The sequence below is a fragment of the Glycine soja genome, chromosome 12, assembly GCF_004193775.1.
Source record: "Glycine soja cultivar W05 chromosome 12, ASM419377v2, whole genome shotgun sequence".
Taxonomy (NCBI): Eukaryota; Viridiplantae; Streptophyta; class Magnoliopsida; order Fabales; family Fabaceae; genus Glycine; species Glycine soja.
The window spans coordinates 14965673-14989305 of NC_041013.1; the positions used below are offsets into that span (position 1 = coordinate 14965673).

General features: G+C 31.9%; 2 protein-coding genes and 1 pseudogene across 2 annotated transcripts; all 3 read right to left on the reverse strand.

Moving 5' to 3' along the window:
* Positions 1-636: 636 nt before the first annotated feature.
* On the reverse strand, positions 637-1214 carry LOC114378803 (annotated as a pseudogene).
* Positions 1215-14344: 13130 nt separating this feature from the next.
* Positions 14345-15667, reverse strand: LOC114378380 (disease resistance protein RPP2B-like). The gene is made up of 4 exons (XM_028336964.1): positions 15394-15667; positions 15005-15292; positions 14542-14788; positions 14345-14516 (listed from the first exon to the last, which is right to left on the reverse strand). Exons 1-4 carry the CDS (start codon positions 15571-15573, stop codon positions 14431-14433), a joined length of 801 nt encoding a protein of 266 aa, XP_028192765.1. The 5' UTR covers positions 15574-15667; the 3' UTR covers positions 14345-14430.
* LOC114378379 (TMV resistance protein N-like) lies at positions 15646-17235 on the reverse strand. Its single transcript, XM_028336963.1, has 2 exons — positions 16624-17235; positions 15646-16513 (listed from the first exon to the last, which is right to left on the reverse strand). The coding sequence occupies exons 1-2, from the start codon at positions 17094-17096 to the stop codon at positions 15691-15693; spliced, it is 1296 nt and encodes a 431-aa protein (XP_028192764.1). The 5' UTR covers positions 17097-17235; the 3' UTR covers positions 15646-15690.
* Positions 17236-23633: the final 6398 nt, after the last annotated feature.

Below are 23633 nucleotides of genomic sequence, written 5' to 3' on the forward strand. Positions count from 1 at the left end.
TAAGAGTTACCCTCTCCCGAGCAATTAACCCCTAAAACTAATGCATGCATCTTTTTTTTAGATCTTATCAAAGGTTACCCTCTCCCGAGCAACTAACCCCCAAAAGAAAATAAAGATGAAAATGCAAGATAAAGTAGAGAAGAAAATAGAACAAAAAAACCTGGTATTGCATTGATAAATAGTGATAGTACATCATACGTCGCTTGACTTTTAGGTCTGCTAGGTCCTAACTAGGGGTTTAGTCACTCATGGTCATTGAGGGCTTTACAACTAGAGGGGATGAAAGAAAGGGGTAAAAGAAAAAAAGGAAGGATTTCCCCTAAGGGATAGACCCTGTGTGGGTTGTGTTGTGTCTTCTTGGCTTGACTTACTTCTTATAGTTGTTGAAGTGGATTTGGCCTGATGCTGAAAATCTTTCTTATCCATATTTTTGATATTTTCTCGATGTTTTTCTCTTTTAGTCCATTATTTTCATATTTGCAAGCCATAAATAATAAAAATATCAATTTTTATCATTTAAGCCAAAAATAACTGCTAAATAAATATTTTTAAAGATATTTTTAATATATTTTTATTATCAAAATAACTCATATTTAACAGTTATCACCACTCAAAAATGTCTCAATCAAACAAAAACTACCCCAACACTTTAATTGCTAAAGGAAGGCCAGTACCATACTCTAGTACTTGGTTTGTCATCCATTCATAATCTTTCACAATATCAATAGATTTGAAAGCTTTTCTACAAAATAATTGAAGAGCATTATGCGTATTTAGGAGTTTAGCATTATAAACTTCATTCACTCCATAATTTCTTAAAATGTGTCTATCTCTAGAGATTATGATGACTCTACTACTCCCAACACCTACATATCTAGGGTCCAAAGCCAATTTTTCTAGTTGATCAACATTATCAAGAATAATAAGAGACTTTAAGTGACACAGCCTAGTTCTTATCAACATGGTTCCTTGGCAAAAATTGTTTATCTTGTTATTTCCTTGGTATAGAGCTTGATGAAAAAGTTGTTTCTCCTGTCAATCCAAAATTCCAATAAATTTTGCTTATGTCTTCAATGAAATAATTAAAATCATATCGAAAAGAGATTTTATTAAATAATGCAGTAGTCAAGTGTAGTCTTTCCCATTCCACCCGCCCCACTAATTCCTACAACTGGAACAATTTCATTTGAATTTAGATTTAAAAGCTCTTCCATTTGTTTCACATGAGAATGCATATCAACTAAATCATATCCAAAACTTAAAATTTGATTATGTCCCAATATGTTGATTCAATTTTTTCAATTTCTTCATGTGGTTTGAAACACTAAAGTAGAGCCAAAACACCAAATCATCACTAAGAATTTAGACTTTTTAAAACAAAATTATAATACATATGATAAATGCTGTGGAGAATGAAAAGGATGCCAGCTGTTGGTGGGCGAAAACGTAAATTAGTTAAAAACTTATTTCAATTTTTAGGAGTCGGAGAGTTATATAATATTGTTAAATAAATTGTTATTGTGTTGCAACTTGGCGTTTTCCTCTGTAGTGCTTAGACCCTGCTCAACCAATTGATGAGAAGATTAATCAGCATAAATTACTTTTTTTGGTACTGTGTGAAGGAAATAATTAGAGAGACTTTGAACAAGCACGCGTCAACAGGAATGAATTTTACACGACTATAATGAGTCACATATAGCTGATATTTTTAAGTTTTTTTTACTTTCAACTTGTGGGATCTTTCTTTGCATTGGATGACAGTTGCACATCTTTTGAAGTTCTGGTTCATATTATCCTAATGTCTCATGTCAATTGTGTCCTTTTCTAGTAATTAAGAGTGATGACTTTTTTTTTTCTTTCCATCATGACATTCATATTGAATATTTATTCACTTTCCTCATTATTAATATCTGTCCGAAAGTTTAATTATCTTTAATAAAATTTCTTCTGTTAATCATATTTTTTTCATTTACAATAATCATCTAATATCTTACTTAAATAGATTAAGTCAATGACCAATTAGATCAACAACTTATTAATTGACTCCCTTATTTATAAGCTGATAGATAACATATTGTTTATTAGAATAAAAAAAGATATATATATATATATATATATATATATATATATATATATATAATGAAAAATTATTATTAAATAATTATATACCAAATTTTTTCTCTCAAATCACATTGAATTATCAAATTTCATAAAAGATAAACTTCATGTTATGAACTATAATTCAGAAAATGAAAAATTTATACTTATGTTTATTAAGATTTAAAACGCCAGCGCATTATGCCAGTTCAAATCTAGTTTGCAATAATTTTTGCTTTTATCTTTTATGTTTTACAATTTGTTTGAGTTTTAAAAAACAAATTGTAATTTTGTCATTATTCCATCAGTTTCATAATAACACCTGTCACGTTTTACATTTTAAAATGATCAATTTTACCATAATGAATGTTTATTTTTATTTTTTTGACAAAACAAAGTTAAAACCTGTCACATGTATAAATTGATTTTGTTATCTTATAATAATTAATTTAAACATTGTTAGGGTTTTTCACCGAAAATATAATAATTTTACATTATAAAAAATCCCAATACCAAGAATCCATTCTCAAATTGCTAATCTTCAAATTAGATGCGACCTATTTCAGAATCAAACAGAAATAAGGCCTATCTTTCAGCAACTGCACATACTCATAATTATCACAAGAAACTAGAAGAAATTCAGCAGCTAAAGCTCGTAATAGACAGTCAAGTAAAATGAGGAAGTTGATTTACAAAACAGATTTAGTGCACCAGTTAACTTGTTTCATGCTTTGAAAGCTGTTAGCAAAGTAATATCCACACCTATTATAAATCTACTATCAAGAACAAGGCCGTGTAAAGGCCTCCAAAAAAAATAAATTTTTAGGCCCCTAATTTTTTTTTATTACTAACTATTAACAAATTTTAACTAATCAAAATAAAATAATTTAGAATCTCTCTCTTCCCTAAAAATTAGTCAATGAATATCATCTTTTAAAAAATTAACCAATATCACAATTAATGTCATTTAAAGTATTTTATTTATCCCAAAAAAATAAATCCTTATTAACTTTTCTTTAACCCATCTCAATTTCCTAACTAACGTATCTCACTCTCCATACTCAATTTTTCACGTTTTTTCATCTCCTCATCTTCTGTTCATAAAAAAAAATTATTTTTCTCCTTCCCTTGAATGAAACCTATTGTCTATTGATCAAAATTTGTCTCCGCGCTCAACCTCTCTGGATTTGACATCGTCTGGATTCTGAACGCTTATAAACTGCATACATCGCAGCGTCCCGCGTACGAAGCCTTTCATCTTCATCCTGGTGGATTGATGGAATGATTCATTTCACAGGCATGACTCTGGGTATGCAGCAATACAACACGTATCACGTAGCACCCTTGTGCCTGACCTAACATCTAAACAACAAAATCTCTGTCTGTTTCCAATTCCAGGTTCTATCGTTCTGTTCATCGATAATCATTTTCTATATTTATTTTAGAGTTTAGTTTATTTAGATTTCTTTAATATTTAGTTATTTTTTTATTTTGATTATTTACAAAAGAAAATGTCAAATAGAAAGTATGAATCTGGTTATGAAAAATTGAAGAAAAAATGAAAAGTTGAAAAGCTAATTGAAACTCAATGTGGTGCCCTTGATAAATTTGTTATTATTCATAAAAATGACGAAGAAACAAGTTCAATAGGTGAAAATATGATAGAGCAACCACTGATAGATCATACTGACAATGAAGAAAATGTTATAGAACAACCACCTATAGATAATACTGACAACGGTGTAGAACAACCACCAAGAGATGATACTGACAATGGTAAAAACGTGATAGAACAACCACCTATAAATAATACTGAAACACAAATAGTCATAATTTTAATCAAGAACTAGAAGACAATATTTTAGAAATAGGAGTAGAAGGGAATGTTGAGCATAATAACACTTCTAGTGAAGTACCTACAAATATTTATGACCCAAGACTATGAAAAAATATTGATGGAAAATTTAGAGATTTAATGATAGAAAAAGGGTCTTATCAGACATGACAATTTTCAATATCCAAAAGATGAAAATAATAGATATTTCTATTCATCATGTTATCAACGAACACTGTCAAATGGAGAAAAACATGATAGAAGATGGCTAGTTTATTCTAAAGATTTAGACAAAGTGTATTGTTTTTACTGTAAGTTATTTGGTTCAACAAATGTTAGTCAACTAGCAAATGAAGGGACTAAAGATTGGAAGAATCTTGGTTCCAAACTTAAGAGTCATGAAACAAATCGTGAACATATAATTAATATGACCAAGTGGATTGAACTAGAAAAGAGATTGACAACAAAACAAACAATTGATAAGCATATACAAGAACAAATTAACAAAGAAAAGGAACATTGGGAAAAGGTTCTACTTAGGATTATAGCTATAGTCAAATATCTTTCTAAAAATAATCTTGCTTTTCGTGGAACAAATGAAAAGATATATGAAAAAGGTAATGGTAATTTTTTGAGTTTGATTGAGATGCTTGCGGAATTTGATCCAATTATGCAAGAACATGTTAGGCTCATAAAAAGTAATGAAACTCGTAATCATTTCTTGAGTAATACCATACAAAACAAGCTTATAGAAATGATAGCCTTCCAAGTGAAAAAGTCAATCATAGAGAAAGTTAAAGATGCAAAATATTTTTTTGTTATTCTTGATTGTACTCCTGACATCAAGAACAAATGACTCTTATCTTGAGATGCGTTGATACTTCTAAATCTCCAATTAAAATCGAGGAGTATTTTTTAGAATTTTTAAAAGTTGATGACACATAAGGAAAAAGTCTTTTTAATGAGCTTGTTAATGTTTTGAAAAAATATGGCCTTAATATTGATGATATAAGGGGACAAGGTTATGATAATGGTTTCAACATGAAGGGTAAAAATAAAGGAGTGCAAAGAGGATTATTAGACATAAATCCTAGAGCATTTTATACATCGTGTGGGTGTCATAACTTGAACTTAGTTTTATGTGATATGGTTAGATCGTCTCCTAGAGCTATTTCTTTTTTTGAAGTTCTACAACGTATTTATTCTTTGTTTGCTTCATCTACCAAACGGTGGAAAATTTTGCAAGATAATGTATCTAAATTTTCTATTAAATCATTATCTCAAACTCGTTGGAAAAGTAGAATAGAAAGTGTCAAAGCTATTAAGTTTCAAGCTCCAAAGGTAAGAGATGCTTTGACTGAATTATCAAAAAATTGTGAAGATCCTAAATTAAAAAGTGAAGCCATGTCTTTAGCAACTCATGAACTTGAAGATTTTGAATTTTTATTAGGCATGAATATTTGGTATGATATTTTGTTTGTTGTCAATTCTGTTAGCAAAATTTCTACAATCAAAAGATATGCATATAGATGTTGCTATAGATCATTTAAAAGGTCTTATCACTTATTTAAAACATTATAGGGAAAACGGGTTTGCGTTGGCTTTAAAATCCACAGAAAAAATGGCTATCAAAATGGATATAGAGCCAAAATTTCGTGAAAAACGTAAAATTCATAGAAAACCTCATTTTGATGAAAATATTAGTAATGAGATCACACATTCACCTGAAGAATCTTTTCGTATTGAGTATTTTTTATACATATTAGATCAATCAATTAATTCTATTGAGACACGATTTGAACAATTTTTACAATATGAGACTATTTTTTATTTTTTATCTGATTCCAAAAAAATTAAAACTTTAGATGAGGATGAATTGAAAAAATATTGTATTAATCTTGAAAGGTTTTTAAGGTTTAATGAATACTCTAATATTGATAGTCTTAATTTATTTTCAGAATTGAAAGTACTAAGAGAAGTGTTAAGAGAAGAAATTAACACACTAATAGAAGTATTGCGTTATATTAAAACTTTAGATTCTTTTTCAAATGTTTACATTACATATAAAATTTTATTGACAATCTCTGTAACAGTTGCTACTGCTGAAAAAAGTTTTTCAAAATTAAAATTGTTTAAATCATATCTAAAATCAACAATGTTACAAGATAGATTGAATGGATTAGCTATTTTATCTATTGAAAATGAAGTGTTAGAATTACTTGATTATAAAATTCTAATAAATGATTTTGCAGCTAAAAAAGTTAGAAGATTAATATAAAAATTGATATTTTATATAATATACTAAGTCACTTTAAAATTTTTGTAAAAAAAGACCCCTTTAACATTTTCGCCTTAGACTCCAAAATGTCTGTACACGACCCGTGATGAGAAAAGCATAAGGTGTATAGCTGCTTTTAGCAATGAGTTCCGGAACTGATTTTAATCAATATCCATTCACTTCAGACTTCACAGTATATTATACTGTTGCACTGCACCTTTGTCTTCAAGTTTACATTTAATCCACCCGTATCCAATGCATTTCTGTTGTGATTTGGTCTCTACAATGGAGACAATAAAAGACCATTACATCAATTGCATTAATTATTAAACTTGAAAGATCAATATTAATAAAAGACCAAATTTGACAATACAATCTATATTTAGAAAGTATGTAAAAGATACTTACATGGTGAAATCATCAGCAACTATATCGGTAATATCATTGGTTGATTTTCTTTTGGAACAAGCAAGGCATGAGTTCTTAGTTCTTACTGTGGCACAGGATAGGTAGAAAGCAAGCACAAGCAATCAGCCCCTTTAGGAAGAGAATTTCTGTGGGGAAATAGAAATTCTAGCTAACAATGCAGAACTAAAAAAGACTAGGTGAGAGTGAATGAAATTTTTTCAGATCATGCAACACCAGCAGTTCTGAATCATGAATGAATAAAGACTAAAAGAGGGGAAAAATCTCCTTACTGACATAGCTAATCTTAAATATTAATGTTCTTATTTTATCAACTATATTAACAATTGCCTCAAGCTAAAGATCAATATCTACAATGAAGCACAAAATATATAGGAGCAGCAGAATTAATGTCTACCGTACTCACCGCCTTACCCCTCATTCTTGGACATTCCCTATCGAATCATCCCACGGAGAAGCTTCAACAGACTGCAATCTAACAGGTGGACTAAGTTCTGTCAAAAATGGAAATGCTGTTAGCTCAAGAGTCAAGACCAAGTAAAAATCCATAGAATTGGTCTTGCCGTAATGTCCATTCAATTCCAAATGCACAGTAACTTTGCTTTGAATATTGGAATTCATCCAAGCCCTGGAAATTGTTGGCTCTGGTACTACAACCCTGGAAATAAAAGGGTTCCGTGTAAGGGATTAAGATAGTTACCATGGGGTCATTCAATTTCTCTACAACCTGAAGTCTTTCTTTTTTTTCTTTCTCATACGAAAATAATTTCTGGAAAGTTCTATAACCAATATTTTTCTGGTCTCTTTTACAAGTTCTTTATCAAACATTATTAAATATTCAATGCCTAGTTTTATATTGTTGTCAATTAATTATTGGAAACTGAGAATGTTTCCACGTTATAATATGTATTAACTTCGATGAAATATTTAGATGCCTATGAATGTGTTTCGGTTTGATACAAATGTTAAGAGTAAGAGTTAAGTGGTCTTCCATAATCTATATATGTTAGTATAGAGCAATAAAAGAAGAGAAAGAGATAAAGGGAAGAAAGAAAAAGACACAAAGTTTAACGTGGTTCAGTACACAATGTATGTGCCTACGTCCACGGCTACACTAGGAGAACTTTTTATTACTTGCACATAAAAGCTTACAAGGTGTCTCTATATATAACACTAATGAGACACAAGTTTTTATAAACCAAGCGATGTGGGACTAAGACCACACAAGTTTTACGGACCAAGCGATGTGGGACAAAGGAACTAAGACCACAAACTCTAACAATTCTCCCACTTGGGGTCTAAGTTCCAAACTCTAGCAACTCCTTGTAAGCAATGAGTTCATCGACTCTTTACCTAGTGTAGCGCCTTCATCTTCAATTATCCTTGAAGGCCAACTGAGACAATGCAAAGCCTCAGTTTGTCAGTTGTAACAGCTTTAGTCAACATATCTGATGGATTCTCTGATCCTAAGATCTTCAATAAAGATAAGTCTCCATCATTTATCAACTCCCTGATAAAATGGTATCTTAATTGAATATGCTTGCATCTAGAATGGAAGACTGGATTCTTAGCAAGACTTATAGCACTTTGACTGTCACTAAACATTGGAGCATCATCTTGTTCTTTCCCTAATTCATTGAGAAAATTCTTTAGCCAAATCATCTCCTTAGCTGCTTCTGAGATAGCTATGTACTCGGCTTCCATGGTTGAGAGAGCAACTCTATCTTGAAGTTTAGACTTCCAACTCACAGCAGTACCTCCCAAGGTAAAAATGTAGCCTGTGGTGCTTTTCTTGGTATCAAAATCTCCTCCCAAGTTTGCATCTGAAAATCCCTGTAAAGTGAGATTGTCTTTTGTGAAGCACAAACACATCTCTGAAGTACCCTTCAGATATCTGAGTATCCACTTTACGCCTTTCCAATGCTCCTTTGCTGGATTTGATAGGAACCTACTGACAACTCCCACTGCATGTGCTATGTCAGGTCTGGTACACACCATAACATACATCAAACTCCCAACTGCTGATGCATATGGTACTCTTGACATGTAACATTTTTCTTCATCTGTCTGCAAAGATTGCTTCTTTGAAAACTTCAAATGAGATCCCAAAGGGGTATTCCTGCTCTTAGAATCTCCAAGGTAAAACCTATCAAGCAATTTGTGTATATATTTCTCCTGAGACAGCTTCAAGATTCCTTCTGATCTGTTTCTAAGAATTCTCATACCAATGATTTGTTTAGTTGGACCAAGATCCTTCATTTCAAAGTTTTCTGCCAACTGCTGCTTCAACTTGTTAATTTCTGCCATACTAGATCCTGCAATCAACATGTCATCAACATACACGACAAGGATAACATAACTATTAGTATATTTCTTAACATAGCAGCAATGGTCCATGTCACATCTTTTGAATCTTGAGTTGCTCATAAACACATTAAATTTCTTGTACCATTGCCTCGGTGCTTGTTTCAAGCCATATAAACTTTTGTGAAGCTTGCATACAAGATTCTCCTTGCCTGGCACTTCAAAACCTTTTGTTGGGTCATATAGATGTCTTCCTCTAAATCCCCATGCAAGAATGCAATTTTAACATCTAACTGCTCCAAGTGAAGATTCTCTGCAGCTACTATGCTTAGAATAACTTTGATGGTAGTCATCTTTACAACTGGAGAGAAGATCTCTGTGAAATCAATTCCTTGTTTCTGCTGAAACCCTTTCACCACAAGTCTCGCCTTGTATCTTCTTCTACCGTCAGATTCTTCCTTTAGCCTATAGACCCACCTATTATGTAACGCTTTCTTTCCTTCTGGAAATTTAGTTAAAGACCATGTCTTATTCTTCTGAAGGGATGTCATCTCATCTTTCATCGCTAGCTCCCACTCAATAGTGTCATTCCCCTGTGTAGCCTCACTGAAACATTCTGGCTCACCAGCATCAGTTAACAACAAATAATGCAATGAAGGGGAATACCTATCTGGTGGTACTGAAAATTTGCTAGATTTTCTTGGAGGAGTTGATGGTTCTGGTTCTGAGTCAACCTCTACGCCTATACTCTGGTTTCTGTTGGCCACATCACTTTCTGAAATTTCTTCAAGTGTTGCTTTCTCAGAAATTTCTGACAGTTTACCTGCACATGTAGATTTTGCAGAAAATTTGTCCTTATAAAATAAGTTCTCATTAAAAGTAACATTTCTGCTTCTGATAACTTTCTTGGTTTGGTCGTCCCAAAACCTGTAGCCATACATGTCAGATCCATAACCAATAAAATAACACTTCCTCGCCTTCGGATCCAATTTATCTCTACTATTAGAGTCTGTCAGTATATATGAAACACAACCAAAAATTCTCAAATGTGAAAGTTTTACCTCCTTTCCAGACCATACTTCTTTGGGCAACTAATAATTCAAAGGAACTGATGGTCCTCTATTGATGAGATATGATGTTGTGTTTATTGCTTCTGCCCAGAATGCTTTAGGCAAGCCAGATTGGATCCGTATACACCTTGCTCTCTCGTTCAAGGTTCTATTTTGTTGGGGAGATTCGAGGGGTACACCTGTGGACCACGAGCCACCACATAAGGAGACCTGACACCACACTCTAACCCAAAACCTTTAGGCTCAGGTTTATGGGTATTCTTCTCACTTATATGGTGTTCAACCTTTCCACTTCTACCCGATGTGGGACTTCACCTTACACTTATAATCCAACACATCTCCCCCTCAAGTGTGAGTCTCTTCCACATGGTAGTCTCCCCCTCGAGCGGAAGTCTTTATCATCCACGAGTATAGCCATGGCCACTTGCGGTACTTGCCCTGCCTGCTAGCCATTCTGCCCACCCCGCTTCCCCTGCGGGGCACGCTGTGCCACTAGCCATTATGGCCACCTGCGGTACTTGTATACTCGTCTGAGCCGGTCACCATCTTGAACCATCGGCTCTGATACCAATTGTTGGGGAGATTCAAGGGGTACACCTGTGGACCACGAGCCACCACATAAGGAGACCTGACACCACACTCTAACCCAAAACCTTAAGGCTTAGGTTTATGGGTCTTCTTCTCACTTATATGGTGTTCAACCTTTCCACTTCTACCCGATGTGGGACTTCACCTCACACTTGTAACCCAACACTATTCATCCTTTCTGCAACACTGTTTTGCTCAGGTGTTCCTGGTATTGTCTTGATCATTCCGATCCCATGTTCTGAACAGAAGTCTTTAAACTTCTGACTATCATACTCCCCGCCATTATCAGATTTCAGACTTTTAACCTTTAGACCTGTCTGATTTTCAACTTCTATTTTCCACCTTTTAAACACAGAAAACACATCAGATTTATTTTTAAGAAAATAAATCCATACCTTCCTGGTATAGTCGTCAATAAAGGTGACATAATAGCGTGAGTTTCCAACAGATTTCACTGGGGCTGGCCCCCAAACATCTTTGTGCACCAATTCTAGCTTTTCAGCTTTAAGAGTCTTCCCTACCCTTGTGAAACTGACCTTTTTCTGCTTTCCAAGGATACAATGTTCACAAGCACCAACATCAACATGCTTGAGGCTTGATAGCTTACCCTTTGCCGCCATAAGCTTCATTCCTTTTTCACTCATGTGTCCAAGTCTTTGATGCCACATGGTTGAATTATTGACAGCCTCAGTAACTGCTACCATATTCTCATCTGCAATCATGTAAAGAGATCCTCGCTTCTTTCCACGAGCCACAACGAGATTGCCTTTTGTTACCTTCCAAGCTCCATCTCCAAAAGTTGTGTGATGTCCCTCATCATCCAACTGCCCTATAGATATTAAATTTCTCTTTGAGGCAGGAATATGTCAGACATTGTGCAATGTCCATAGGGATCCACTGGAGGTCTTGATGTTGATATCACCTCTTCCGACAATGTAAAGAGATTTTCCATCTGCAAGGTAAACTTTTCCAAATTTTCCAGAAACATAGTTAGACAATAAATCTTTAGAGGGAGTAGTGTGGAACGACGCACCTAAGTCCATGATCCATGAATCAACAGCACTAACCAAACTGCAAATTAAGACATCATCAAGTTCATCAGTTGCTGCATTTACGGATTCATCATCATCGCGCTTCTTGTTTTTGTGTGACTTGTTCTTCTTTGGTGCCTTGCACTGATTGCTAAAGTGACCTCTCTTGTCACAATTTCAACAAGTAACGTCACTTTGAAATTTTCTCTGACCTTTCTCTCTTGACTTTGATCTGCCTCGACCATTCTGACCCTTCTGGGTAGTCCTTCCTCTACCTTCAGTATGCAATGCTGAATTGGAAACATGACTGGAAGATTCTCCTGAATCTCTCTTGCGAACATCTTCGCTTAAGATCAAGTCACGGATGTCACTAAGCTTTAATGTGTTCTCCCTTGTAGAACTACTAACTGCAGTAACAGTTGCAGCCCAACTATCCAGTAGTGATGACAATAGAATCAATGCCTTCACCTCATCCTCAAATTTAATCTGCACTGATTCCAACTAGGCAAGAATAGTATTAAATTCATTAATATGATCAGTTACAGAGATACCTTCTCCCATCTTGAGGCTGAACAACCGGCGCATCAAGTATACTTTGTTGGTTGCCGATGGCTTCTCGTACATATCTGATAATGCCTTCATTAAGCCTGCAGTAGTCTTCTCGTTCACGATGTTGAACGCGACGTTCTTGGCTAATGTCAATCTAATCACGTCAAGAGCCTGCCGATCTAGCAAGTTCCATTCTTCTTGCTTCATGTCTTCTGGCTTAACCCTTGATAAGGGATGATACAACTTCTTCTGATATAGATAATCCTCTATCTGCATCTTCCAAAAGCTGAAATCTCTGCCATCGAACTTCTCGATCTTCACCTTCCCCTCTTCTAATGCCATTGCTCCCACTGCCTCCTCTAAACTGAGAAGACTCCCACTAATTCCTTTAAACTAAGGAAATCCCGTGGAGTAACCAAAAACTCTTGATACCAGTTGTTAGTATAGAGCAATAAAAGAACAGAAAGAAATAAAGGGAAGAAAGAAAAAGACACAAAGTTTAACGTGGTTAAGCACACAATGTATGTGCCTACGTCCACAGCTACACTAGGAGAACTTTTTATTACTTGCACATAAAAGCTTACAAGATGTCTCTATATATAACACTAATGAGACACAAGTTTTTAAAAACCAAGCGATGTGAGACTAAGACCACACAAGTTTTATAGACCAAGCGATGTGGGACAAAGGAACTGAGACCACAAACTCTAACAATATATGCATGTCTGCATAACATTTTCTCAAAGATGGTGAGTGTACAATATTATAATATACAATAACTCTTAACTCTAAAAGCAGATTGTCAAGGTATTTTAGATTTTTCTGAAAATTGTAAATGAAATACCAAATAGTTCTCTGTCGGAAACTGATGAAAGGAATTGGATTCCTTCAATTATTCCAAGCAACAAATGGATTATGGTTAGAAACTTGTACTTTGAGATAGCTATTATGACTATTAACAATGTTCTCTAGTAATATTGACTTCAGTATCGAAATATAATAGAAAAGAAAAATCACCACTGCATCATCAATTAAAGAAACAAAAAGCAGAGTATATATAAATGAGTATAAAAATAATAATAATAATAATTTTACGTTTATGAGTTAAATCTTACCTCAAATGGATTAGAATTTCTTTGATGGAACTGTGGTTGAAAAGAAACTACTAGCTTTGGGTGAATGAGCTCAATTAGCGTTGTTAATCACTTGATAAAAGCTTGCGCTTCCTAGATGAAGAATTTCCTCTGAACATCATGTTTGGGTTTAATTGTTGAAGATCTTCCTTAAATACCCAACGATACCCACAACTTTTCACCTGCATCCGCAAACCTTTAGGGTGGTGATATATGGAAGTTGTGAATCCCCTTGTATCAAGACCATGCATATCAAATGGTAAACGAAGGAATTCTCCCCGAGAGGCAAACAAAATCAGCAAATGATCTAATTCACCTGTGACCAGATCATTCTGCAAATGTATTGGAAGTACTTGTGATGTTTTATTCAAAACCTGTTTATTTTGAAAACTGTATCCCATACTTCCAAAATGATCAAGATGTGTCCATCTATTACCAATATTAGACGGATCATGATGTGCCACTAATAATGCACAACAGGCAACACCTATCCAATTTGGGTCTTCCATAAGAGGAGACGGGTCCATGCTTATTGAATCACCCTCATTTTGTTTATTGAACCACCTTGGAATTTCGGTTCCAGGAATAACAATATTAAGCCTATTAAAGGAAAGAGAGGATTGCCAGTGTACCTGATACCAGAAAAACACGTTACAGGTAGACGTAGAAAAAGTAATATAAAGAAAGAAAGACAGTCGTTACCTCAAAGATTTGTGTCGTCCAAGAAAAAACCATGCCATAAATAAGTTCCATTTCACTCAAATTGGGGCAATTGAAAGTGATTAATTCCCCGACATGTTTGCGATTTTTTCTCTTTTTTGGTGTTGGAAGCTCGGGCAAATATTTTAGCTGCTTGCAGTGCTCTAAGTTTAGAGATTGAAGTTTGGAAAGTTGCTTAATGGTATTAGGTAGTGTCATAAATTTGTTTCCCCCCAAATTTAATTCTTCTAAAGAATGTAAGTTCGATTCCCAATAGCATCAGGGATTTGAAGTAGATTGCAGAAGCTCAGATCAAGAACAAACAAACGTGGGAAACGAGATAAATAAGGAACCAACAAACCAAGTGAATCTTCTTGTTTCCAAGAGGAAAAAATATAGAAAGGCAGCATTAGCATTTCGTTTACAGAGGATGTTGATAATTGGATGGAACTTCTATTTTCATCAATTTTTTCCATATGTTCTGTCTCCCTTGGTTTCTGTAACAGCCTATTATTAAGTAATTTTGAACAGCCTGAGAGATTAAGGACCACAAGAGAACTAAGCACAAAAATGATATTCAGATTAAGGGAAAGATCTTTACAATTCCTCAAATTCAGAGAAACAAGCTCTCTTAGAGTACCAATGGATGGATCGATGCGTACAATTTTTGTACATCCTTCGAGATCGAGATTCCTAAGATGTGGGACTCCACTTAAGTCTGGTATCTCAATAAGATTTTGGGAGTATTTGAGATCTAGAATTTTCAAATTGGGCAGATACTGCAAAAGAAACCAAAGTATGAAAGTTATTATATCCATTAATTTTAAATTTTTATTTCAAAAAAGAAAGATAATCCGTTGTCTTTTTTAATTTAAAATTTCATGTGTTTCTTTAATTGTGTTAAAGAAAGTTTAAAATAATGAGATGAGATAAAGTATGTTTTCTATTTGTTGATTTAAAGATAAAGAAAGTTAAATACAGGCAATATATAGTACCCTTGTGTCTTTCCACAATTCTTTGATATTGCTATAAGGTAGAATCAATTCTACAAGTTGATCCGGATGAAAGTTTGATGGCAAAGACATGAAAGGATAGTTATTCCATTGTAAATATCTCAATTCATTAGAAAGATAATTGATGATTCCTGAAAAATTCACATTCTTAAACATGAGTAATTTAAGATGAATCAGTTTTGATAGAGCATCTACTGTCATTGTTCGTTGTAGAAACTCTTCTTGATATTTTTCAATATCAATAACTATCGCTTCAAGATTTTTGGCTTCCTAAAGCAATGTAAAAAAGAAAAAAAAACGTTAGATTTTTATAATAATGCATATATTTTTGAAAAATGATTGCCTAATTTTTTTATTAAAAAATATTTTACCTTATTTTCTATCATAACTTTTTGGAGATCCTTGTAGTCCCATAACCTACTCCACTTTCTAGGTTCCTTGGGTGCCTTTTCTCGGACAATAGTCTTGCCCAACTCTTTGAACAAGTCATGCATTTGAATATTCCCATAACAATCAAAACTTATGAGTGATTTTTCAACAAGAACTTTCATACCAATTTTGGGATAAAATTTCCGATAGCCTAGAATTTTCTCAAGAGGTACATGTCCGTCATAACCCCAGAATTGATCACTTGAAAAGAAACAAGCAATATCTAGAAATATTTCTTTTTACATTGTCTCCAATCCATCAAAACTTATTCGCAACACATTCATGATATCTTTACTTAGATTTTCTTTCATTCTAGTTAATGCACTTCTCCACTCAAAAACATCTCGATCAAACAAAAATGAGCCCAATACTTTGATTGCTAGTGGAAGGCCTTTGACATACTTCAGTACATCAGATGTTACCTCTTCATACCCTTTCACAATATCATCAGATTTGAAAGCTTTTTTGCAAAGTAATTGAAGAGCCTTATCCTTATTAAGGAGTTGAACATTGTAAACTTCATCTACTCCATAATTTGTTAAGATATGCATATTTTTAGAGATTATGATGATTCTACTCCTTTCACCTGGATATTCACGATGCAAAGCCAAATTCTCTAATTGTTCAACCCGATCAACATTATCAAGAACAATAAGTGTCTTTAAGCGACGTAGCCTAGTTCTTATCAACATGATTCCGTGGGAAAGATTGTGTATCTCTATATTTGCTTGATTTAGAGTTTGACAAAGAAGTTGTTTTTGTGCACTTGTTGCTCCAAAATCCCCACAAGTTTTGCTTAAATCATCAATGAAACAACGGGCATCATATTGAGGAGAGATTTTACCAAATAAAGCTTTAACAAGTGTTGTCTTTCCTACTCCACTCATCCCCCAAATTCCCACAACGCGAACAACATCATTTGCGCTCAAATCTAGAAGCTCTTCCAATTGTTTCACACGAGAGTCCATATCAACTAAATCACCACTGAAACTCCAAATTTGATTATGACCCAGTAGGTTCATTACCTCTTCAACAATTTTTTCAATTTCTTCATGTTGTGGTCTAAAACACCAAATTAGAGCAAAAACACGATCATCATTCATCACTAAGTGTTAAGAGACTTTCAAAAACAAAATCACATATATAATATAAAAAATATGGCAAGTACTTACTTATTTTGTACATCCCAACCACTACGATTGCCAATTGCTTTGAGAGCTTCCCTCCATTTTTTTACCATTTCCAAATCATCTTTGAACCTTTCTTCGTGTTCAGCAAAAGCTTTTCCAAACTTTCCACTCTGTTTCCGGACCTCAGAAGGAGTGACATCATAGAAAATAGGGAGCACACTTCGCCCTGTTTCTTCAGCCCCATCAAAAATCTTTCTCAGCTCTTTCAAGCACCATGTGGATGATGCATAGTCTTTTGAGAAGACAACAATGAAAACATGTGATCCTTCGATTGCCTGCAAGAGCTCAGGCTCCAAGAGTTCTCCTTTCTTGATATTTTGGTTATCCCTGAAAGCAACAATGCCTTTCATTTGAAGAGCAGCAAAAAGATGATCAGTGAAACTATTACGAGTATCCAGACCTCTAAAGCTCACAAACACATCAAAATTCTTCGTGTGTGATGAAGAGCAAGCCATTGCAGAAGGTGAAAACTGAACCTGCTTCCTGAAGATAATTGAAGAGTGGGACGACAAAGTGCGTAGATAGTTAAAATTTAAAACACTGTCTGCTTCCAGTTGGTGGGCAAAAATGTAAATAATTGGAAGACGTGTTCTAAGGTATAGGAGTCAAGTCATAGGGACCATAATACTGCATGTGTTTAGAACAAGGCATATAACGACAGCTAGGTAAAACTTTCTACGAGTTGACAATGAATTAATATATATTTGCGCACACAAATATAAATTTTATTATTTTATAGACTAATGTTACTGTCATTCATAACTTGTCATAATTGTTTAAAAAAAGGAAAAGTCTGGCTGTGATATTTTCATTTGTAATATACCATCAAGTACTTTCTATTCGTTATTAAATGTGGTACATAAATAAAAGCAAAACTTGTTTTTTTTTTTTAAAAAAGTACTGATGAAAGAAGAAAAAGAGGAAAAGATCGGAGATTTTAGGTATGATTATGTGTCCTCCGATTTAAATAAAAGTTGCATACTTTTAAATTTTATTGTTTTTATATATCAAAATGGGCGTTAATATTTAATTATTAAATATTCACAAACAATAAATAATATACTACAAATAAAAGTATCACAAAATTTTTAAAACAAAAATTGATGACAAGTTATGGGATGATAGTAACATTAATCATTTTATAAATTAATATATTTTTGTGTGTGTATATTTATCGTCATCTCTTGTGGAATCTTTTACCTACCATTTAGGTGTTGCTTCTAGGAAGCCTCCCATTTTGCTCTTTCGCAATCTAGTTTAAGAAATTTCAATCAACTTCACTGGAAATTTATGACAATTTTCCTTCTCACTATTCTTGAAATCGATATTCCAAGAACTTGCACTATTGTGTGGTATTTGTTCGTGGGAAAGGCATGATTAGAAGCTATTGGAAAGGTGAACGAAATAATAAGATGCTGTTATAAACTTATAACTAGATTTTGAACTCGTGATTTTTTTTTTAAATTATATATATATATATATATATATATATATATATATATATCATTATTTATTTATATAAATAAAAATAATTTTTTTAAACATTTCATATTATGTTAAACATAATTATATTATTAATGAAAAAATTAATTAATTATATTTTTAATTGAACTAATTTTATTTTAAAAATGAAATGTATTAAAATTTATTGTAATTTTTTGTTTATTCAAGTAATAATGGCGATGTAATATCTTTTGAAAAATAAATGTACATAAATTAAATTATCTATTTTAAGGACTTTTAGTAGTGAAACAAATATATAAATATTAAAATTGAAAAATAATGTTAAATATTATATTTTTAATGAATATATGTTCTCTTTAAACTTATTAGTCTCTTGAATTACACTATAATTTATTTTTTCTGCAAGTAATAATTTGAATGCAATACCAATATGAAATAGAAAAGTTAAAAGATATTATATATATATATATATATATATAATATAATATAATATAATGTACAATATTTATTTCAATTTTAGTGTTAAATATTGAAGTATTTTTAAATTTATTGAAATAGTATGAATTCTATTAAATAGATATGGTCATTAATTATTTTTAAAATTATAAATTTACTTATTTTGAATATATTAATTTTGTGTAATATTTTTAAAGTTTTGAAATTTGAATTAATTAACCTCATTATGACGTAATATAAATCAAATCACCTTGATTTAATTATTATTATTATTATTATTATTTATGTTCTCTTAGTTTTAGTTTTATTATCATGGCTTACTAATTTTTATGTTATTTATAAAAATAATTATATGTTTCAAACTTCAAATATCATTGTTTACACATTTATTAACTTATTAAATATGTCACCAATTATTTGTATTTATTACTAATTTTTAATATGTTATTAACTATTACATTTTATTGTTTCTCTATAATAATAATTATATTGTTAAATACGTTAGCTATTTAAAATTAATGATATTTAATTGATGTTTATTATATCTAAATATACAAGGATATTAAGTTATAACCACTACAAAAAAAATAACATATTGACCATCAACTTTGAAGAAGCATAGATTATAGTCTCTCCATCTAGGTTTTACCTACGGATTTGTGCGTAGGTAAAAGTCATTAACTTATATCTACAATCTCTAATTGTAGATAAAAACATTAATTTATACCCACAACCTCCAATTGTAAGTAAAAGTCATTAACTTATGTTTATTATGGAAAGACGGTAGATATAAATAATTTAATTACTTGTACTTATAGACTTTAATAGTAGGTAAAAATCATATAATAGAAAATTCACGTTGCTCGTTATCTATTGAGTCCAAGTACATGGCTTCTCTCTTAATCATAATCAAACTTTTCTATTGCCTTGACAAACCAAAGAGGCTTCCATTCAATTTTTACACATTGAATCTCCCAATAATCTTGTATCTTCACAGAAGCTTTAGATCTTTTTCCATGTACAAAGAGAGTATTGACCAGGTTTGTCTCAATAACTAGGTGAAGAAAACCAAGATAAAGAGGAAAATGAATCGTGCCAGCAAACCCAATATCATCATGATCTGGTCATTTGCACTGCCTTCTACATGACCATTGGCACTTTTTTCTGATATCATAAACAATGAGACACACTTCAACTTTCACATTCATCATTAAAAATTTTGCTGTATAATAAGGAGCTCTTCATGTATAAAAAGTCCAACACCTCCTATTATTTGTACACTTAAACTAAGCTCATCCAACTCCTCATCTTGTCTCCTATAAGGACCGATAGATAAAATAAAAGACAAATAAAATAGAAACCAGAGATTGATTATTTTCCCAAAACTCTTGAGCACTGTATTTCCAGCCTTTATCTGTGTTAAGGCTACCTGCCAGTCTTTACTCTCCCCCATTTTTTTTCTTGCACAGAAAAAAAGGGAATCCACCATTTTAGTTAATATTTCTTATTTAATAGAAATAGTAGATCCAAACAAAACTCAAATAATTAGCAAAGATGATATTAAAGAAGCACAAGAAACATAAGCTCATGTGTCCACAATTTCACACAGAGGAGCTCACTTATGTCTCAGAAAGCATAGAGGAGGAGTGGACAACATAATTCAATCGACTTAAGAGGTCAAACTAATGACCAGAAATATATTTTCCACCTTGGATGCACAAAAGTCACGGTCAAGTCAAAAAGTCATTTCCAGCATAATGATGCAAGTCAATGGTCATTTCCAACATGTTTAACAGCCATTACCTTGGCAACGGAAAGAGTTTGTGCAGAAACACTGCAACTCAACAATACTATTCCTTGCAAGCTACAGAGTATCAAATAAAACTCGTCAGTGAACAAAAACATAATTCTCCAGAAGAGAAATATGACAGAATGCTATAGTGAGAGAATTACCTCTAAATGGCCACAGCAACAAGCAAACCATCCAGTACGGTACATAAATCAGTAACACCATGGCCACGCTCCTCTGCCTTACCATTAGCCTCTAAAAGACCTGCCTTTGGAACAGAGGATGCAGAACAAGAAAGTAAAAACCAAGTGTAACAGCAAAAAGAGGTAAAAATCATAACTTTATTGTAATCACTAGACTTTATTTTATTTTATGTGAACAAGAATTGCCTATACAATAATAATTTTAAAAATGCTTTATGAAGATAGAGAAAATTATACAACTCTGAGCCTCTGATAAATATAAGAAATACCTTAATTGCAACCTCGCAAGTATCAACAAGTGCTCCAGAGTCCAGAGTCAATATTCCACAATTGAACCTGTGAAAAGCAATCCACATTACTTTCATCTAAAAGAGAATCATAAAGAAAATAAACAGGGATGTTGAATGAATTACTAACTGTGAAATCACCACTGCCAGATAGAAGAAAGCCTTGAGGGCATTCCTCAGACTTAATGAAGGCAAGGCAGGAAACAAACCTGCAAATAAATACATTTTATTTATCTAGAAACAGTAAGAGAAACTTTTATTTAGCAAAAAAAAAAAAAAACATGTCAACTTCACTAATTCTTCTAGAAGAAAAGTAAAAGTAGGGAAAAAGGAATCCGGCTGAAAATAACTGAAGTTGTAAAATTCTTATAAGATGACCTCTCAAGTACTCGAAATAGATCATACCGAAAAGGACTTAGTATTGTATAATACTTTAAGTGGATGAATTACCAATTACGCAATATACTCAGTATCCGCAATCATCAAAAGTTGGTATTGTCAGTCAATGAAAGTCATCAAATTCAACAATAATAGAAGAGAAGAAACTCTTACTCTGTATGGCCGAGACCGAAACTCTGTACCCATGGAGCTCCATTTCAAGGCTTCTTGGGAAAATTAGTAACCTGTGATGTGCATATAATGATTAAGAGGAAAAAATAAAGGAACATTAAAATAACACAGAAGAGTTTTTTGAAATGTTAGCTTACTTGAATTTTGAAATCACGATCTGCGCTTAAAATATAGCGACCATCCGGTGAAAATTCCTGCAGAAGACAATCACGTAAAAACAATTATAAGAAAATAACAAACTTAACTAATCCATGGAGAAAAAAGAAATTCATATAATAAAATCTCTCAATTTTATGATACAGATTAAAGATACATGTTGGTAATAATCAATAATTAAACTTGTAATTAACAATAGAGTTGAAAATATAGGAAGATATCTTACTGAGATAGTTATCAGAAGTTACCTCCTCATTGTAGCATCTTCACAAACACCTTATGGGAAGTTAAAAATGGACAGAATAGTATTTTTGAAGGCAGAGACTCCGTTTTCTTAACGGTACTCTCGCAAATGGCGCTGATACTGCATTGGAAGAATCGATAGTGTGAAAACGGAACAACGGTTATAAATGGTTTTGGGATTTTGGTTCCTCCACTTACCGGCGCAATAGAGAGGGACGAAGGCTTTGAAGCGTTATCCGCGATTAACAAAGATTTCGGTGGTGCTACTTTTATTCTACTCTTTGTAAAATAAACATGAAGTTTTGATATGGAAGTCTTTATGATTTTACTTTTACACTAATTGGTTGTAGGTATCTTTTTTTTTTGTTGAAATTTTACCTTCACCCAAGTCACTTACACATTACTTATGTGTAAGGTCTTTAAGATTTTACATGTAGTTATTATTTGTAGGTTGATTTTTTTATTGAGTTTTTTTCTATATCAAATAATTATATATACAAGTATTTGATTTTATTTACGATAAATACTTGTACGTAAAAGTTTTTCTTAGGTTTTACCTTCCTAGATTAGATTAAGCACGTAGGCAAAAATGTCTCCAAGCAATAGGTCATTTTTTTAGTGAACTTCTTATAATTGACGTTTATAATTAATCATTGTATTATTAATATTATTATTGTTATTATTATTGTGTAATATTTATTGTCAATTTAATTATTTATTGTAAGTTTTAGCATATATTTCAAAACTAAAAATATTATTATTTAATTGATTGTGTTAATGGTAATTATTGAATTATTTACGCTGGTAACATCTATTTTAAAAAAAATAAATTAGTCAATAGATAGTTAAAAATTATCATTCGACAATTGATTTGAATTGGAAAAATAAAATTTTTTAATTGATTTATTCAAAATATGATTGATAAAAAAATAAAAATTATCACAATAATAAAATCTCTTCATGTCTTATTGAACAATTGTAATATAAAAGTAAGATTTCTAATATAATAATTATAGAAGAAAAAACATAAAGCATATATAAAAAAAAACTTGAACAAAGATAATAATTAAAAGTGATAATAACAAATACTATAATAAAGAAGAAGTAGAAGAAAAAAAGTGGAAGCTGACAAAGAAAAACTAAAAAAATAATGAAAGACAATAAGAAGGATGATTCATATAAGAATTTTCTAATAAAAATATGATTCTGATTCACATGTTTATTTAATTTCACAAAAATCATTTAAAGAAATAATTAGACCTAAAATTAAAATATAAATATAAAAAACATAAAATAAAAATTATAGAAATTTATTTATTTTATCAATGATGAATATAGATCCACATTATATCCTACTAATATAAAAGAATTAAATTTTGATTATTGAGAATGATCGATGACACATTCAAAGTATCCTTTAATGCATAAAAATAAAGAATAAAAAAATGATATTATATAAAAATATATAATACCATAACAATAAAATGAGGAGAGAAAAAATAACGGGAGTGATACTTGTAAAGAAAAAAAATAATGATAAAAACAGAATAAAATGATATGCATGATCAAATATAATCTCCAATTTTTAGTTTCTATTTCTCACAAAATGTATCAGATAAATGATTCACATAAGAACTTTTTAATAAAAACATGATATTGATTCAAATGTTTAATCAATCTTACAAAAATATTCAAAGAAACCATTAGACCCCAAATCAAAATATAAATATAAATAACACTAAAACTAAAAATTTAAAAAGATGATTTTTTTAATTAATTATGAATATAAATCCATCTTATACCTTAATGATCTAAAAAAACTAA

Excerpts from the sequence above, each read along its gene's own strand:
- LOC114378379 (XM_028336963.1), bottom strand. The coding sequence starts at position 17,096 with ATGGCTTGCTCTTCATCACACACGAAGAATTTTGATGTGTTTGTGAGC. Across the intron at positions 16,514-16,623 it reads GGTTGGGATGTACAAAATAA|ACCACAACATGAAGAAATTG; the intron begins GTAAGTACTTGC and ends TTGGTGTTTTAG.
- LOC114378380 (XM_028336964.1), bottom strand. The coding sequence starts at position 15,573 with ATGAAAGTTCTTGTTGAAAAATCACTCATAAGTTTTGATTGTTATGGG. Across the intron at positions 15,293-15,393 it reads AAGTTATGATAGAAAATAAG|GAAGCCAAAAATCTTGAAGC; the intron begins GTAAAATATTTT and ends ACATTGCTTTAG. Across the intron at positions 14,517-14,541 it reads TGTGGTCCTTAATCTCTCAG|GCTGTTACAGAAACCAAGGG; the intron begins GCTGTTCAAAAT and ends ACTTAATAATAG.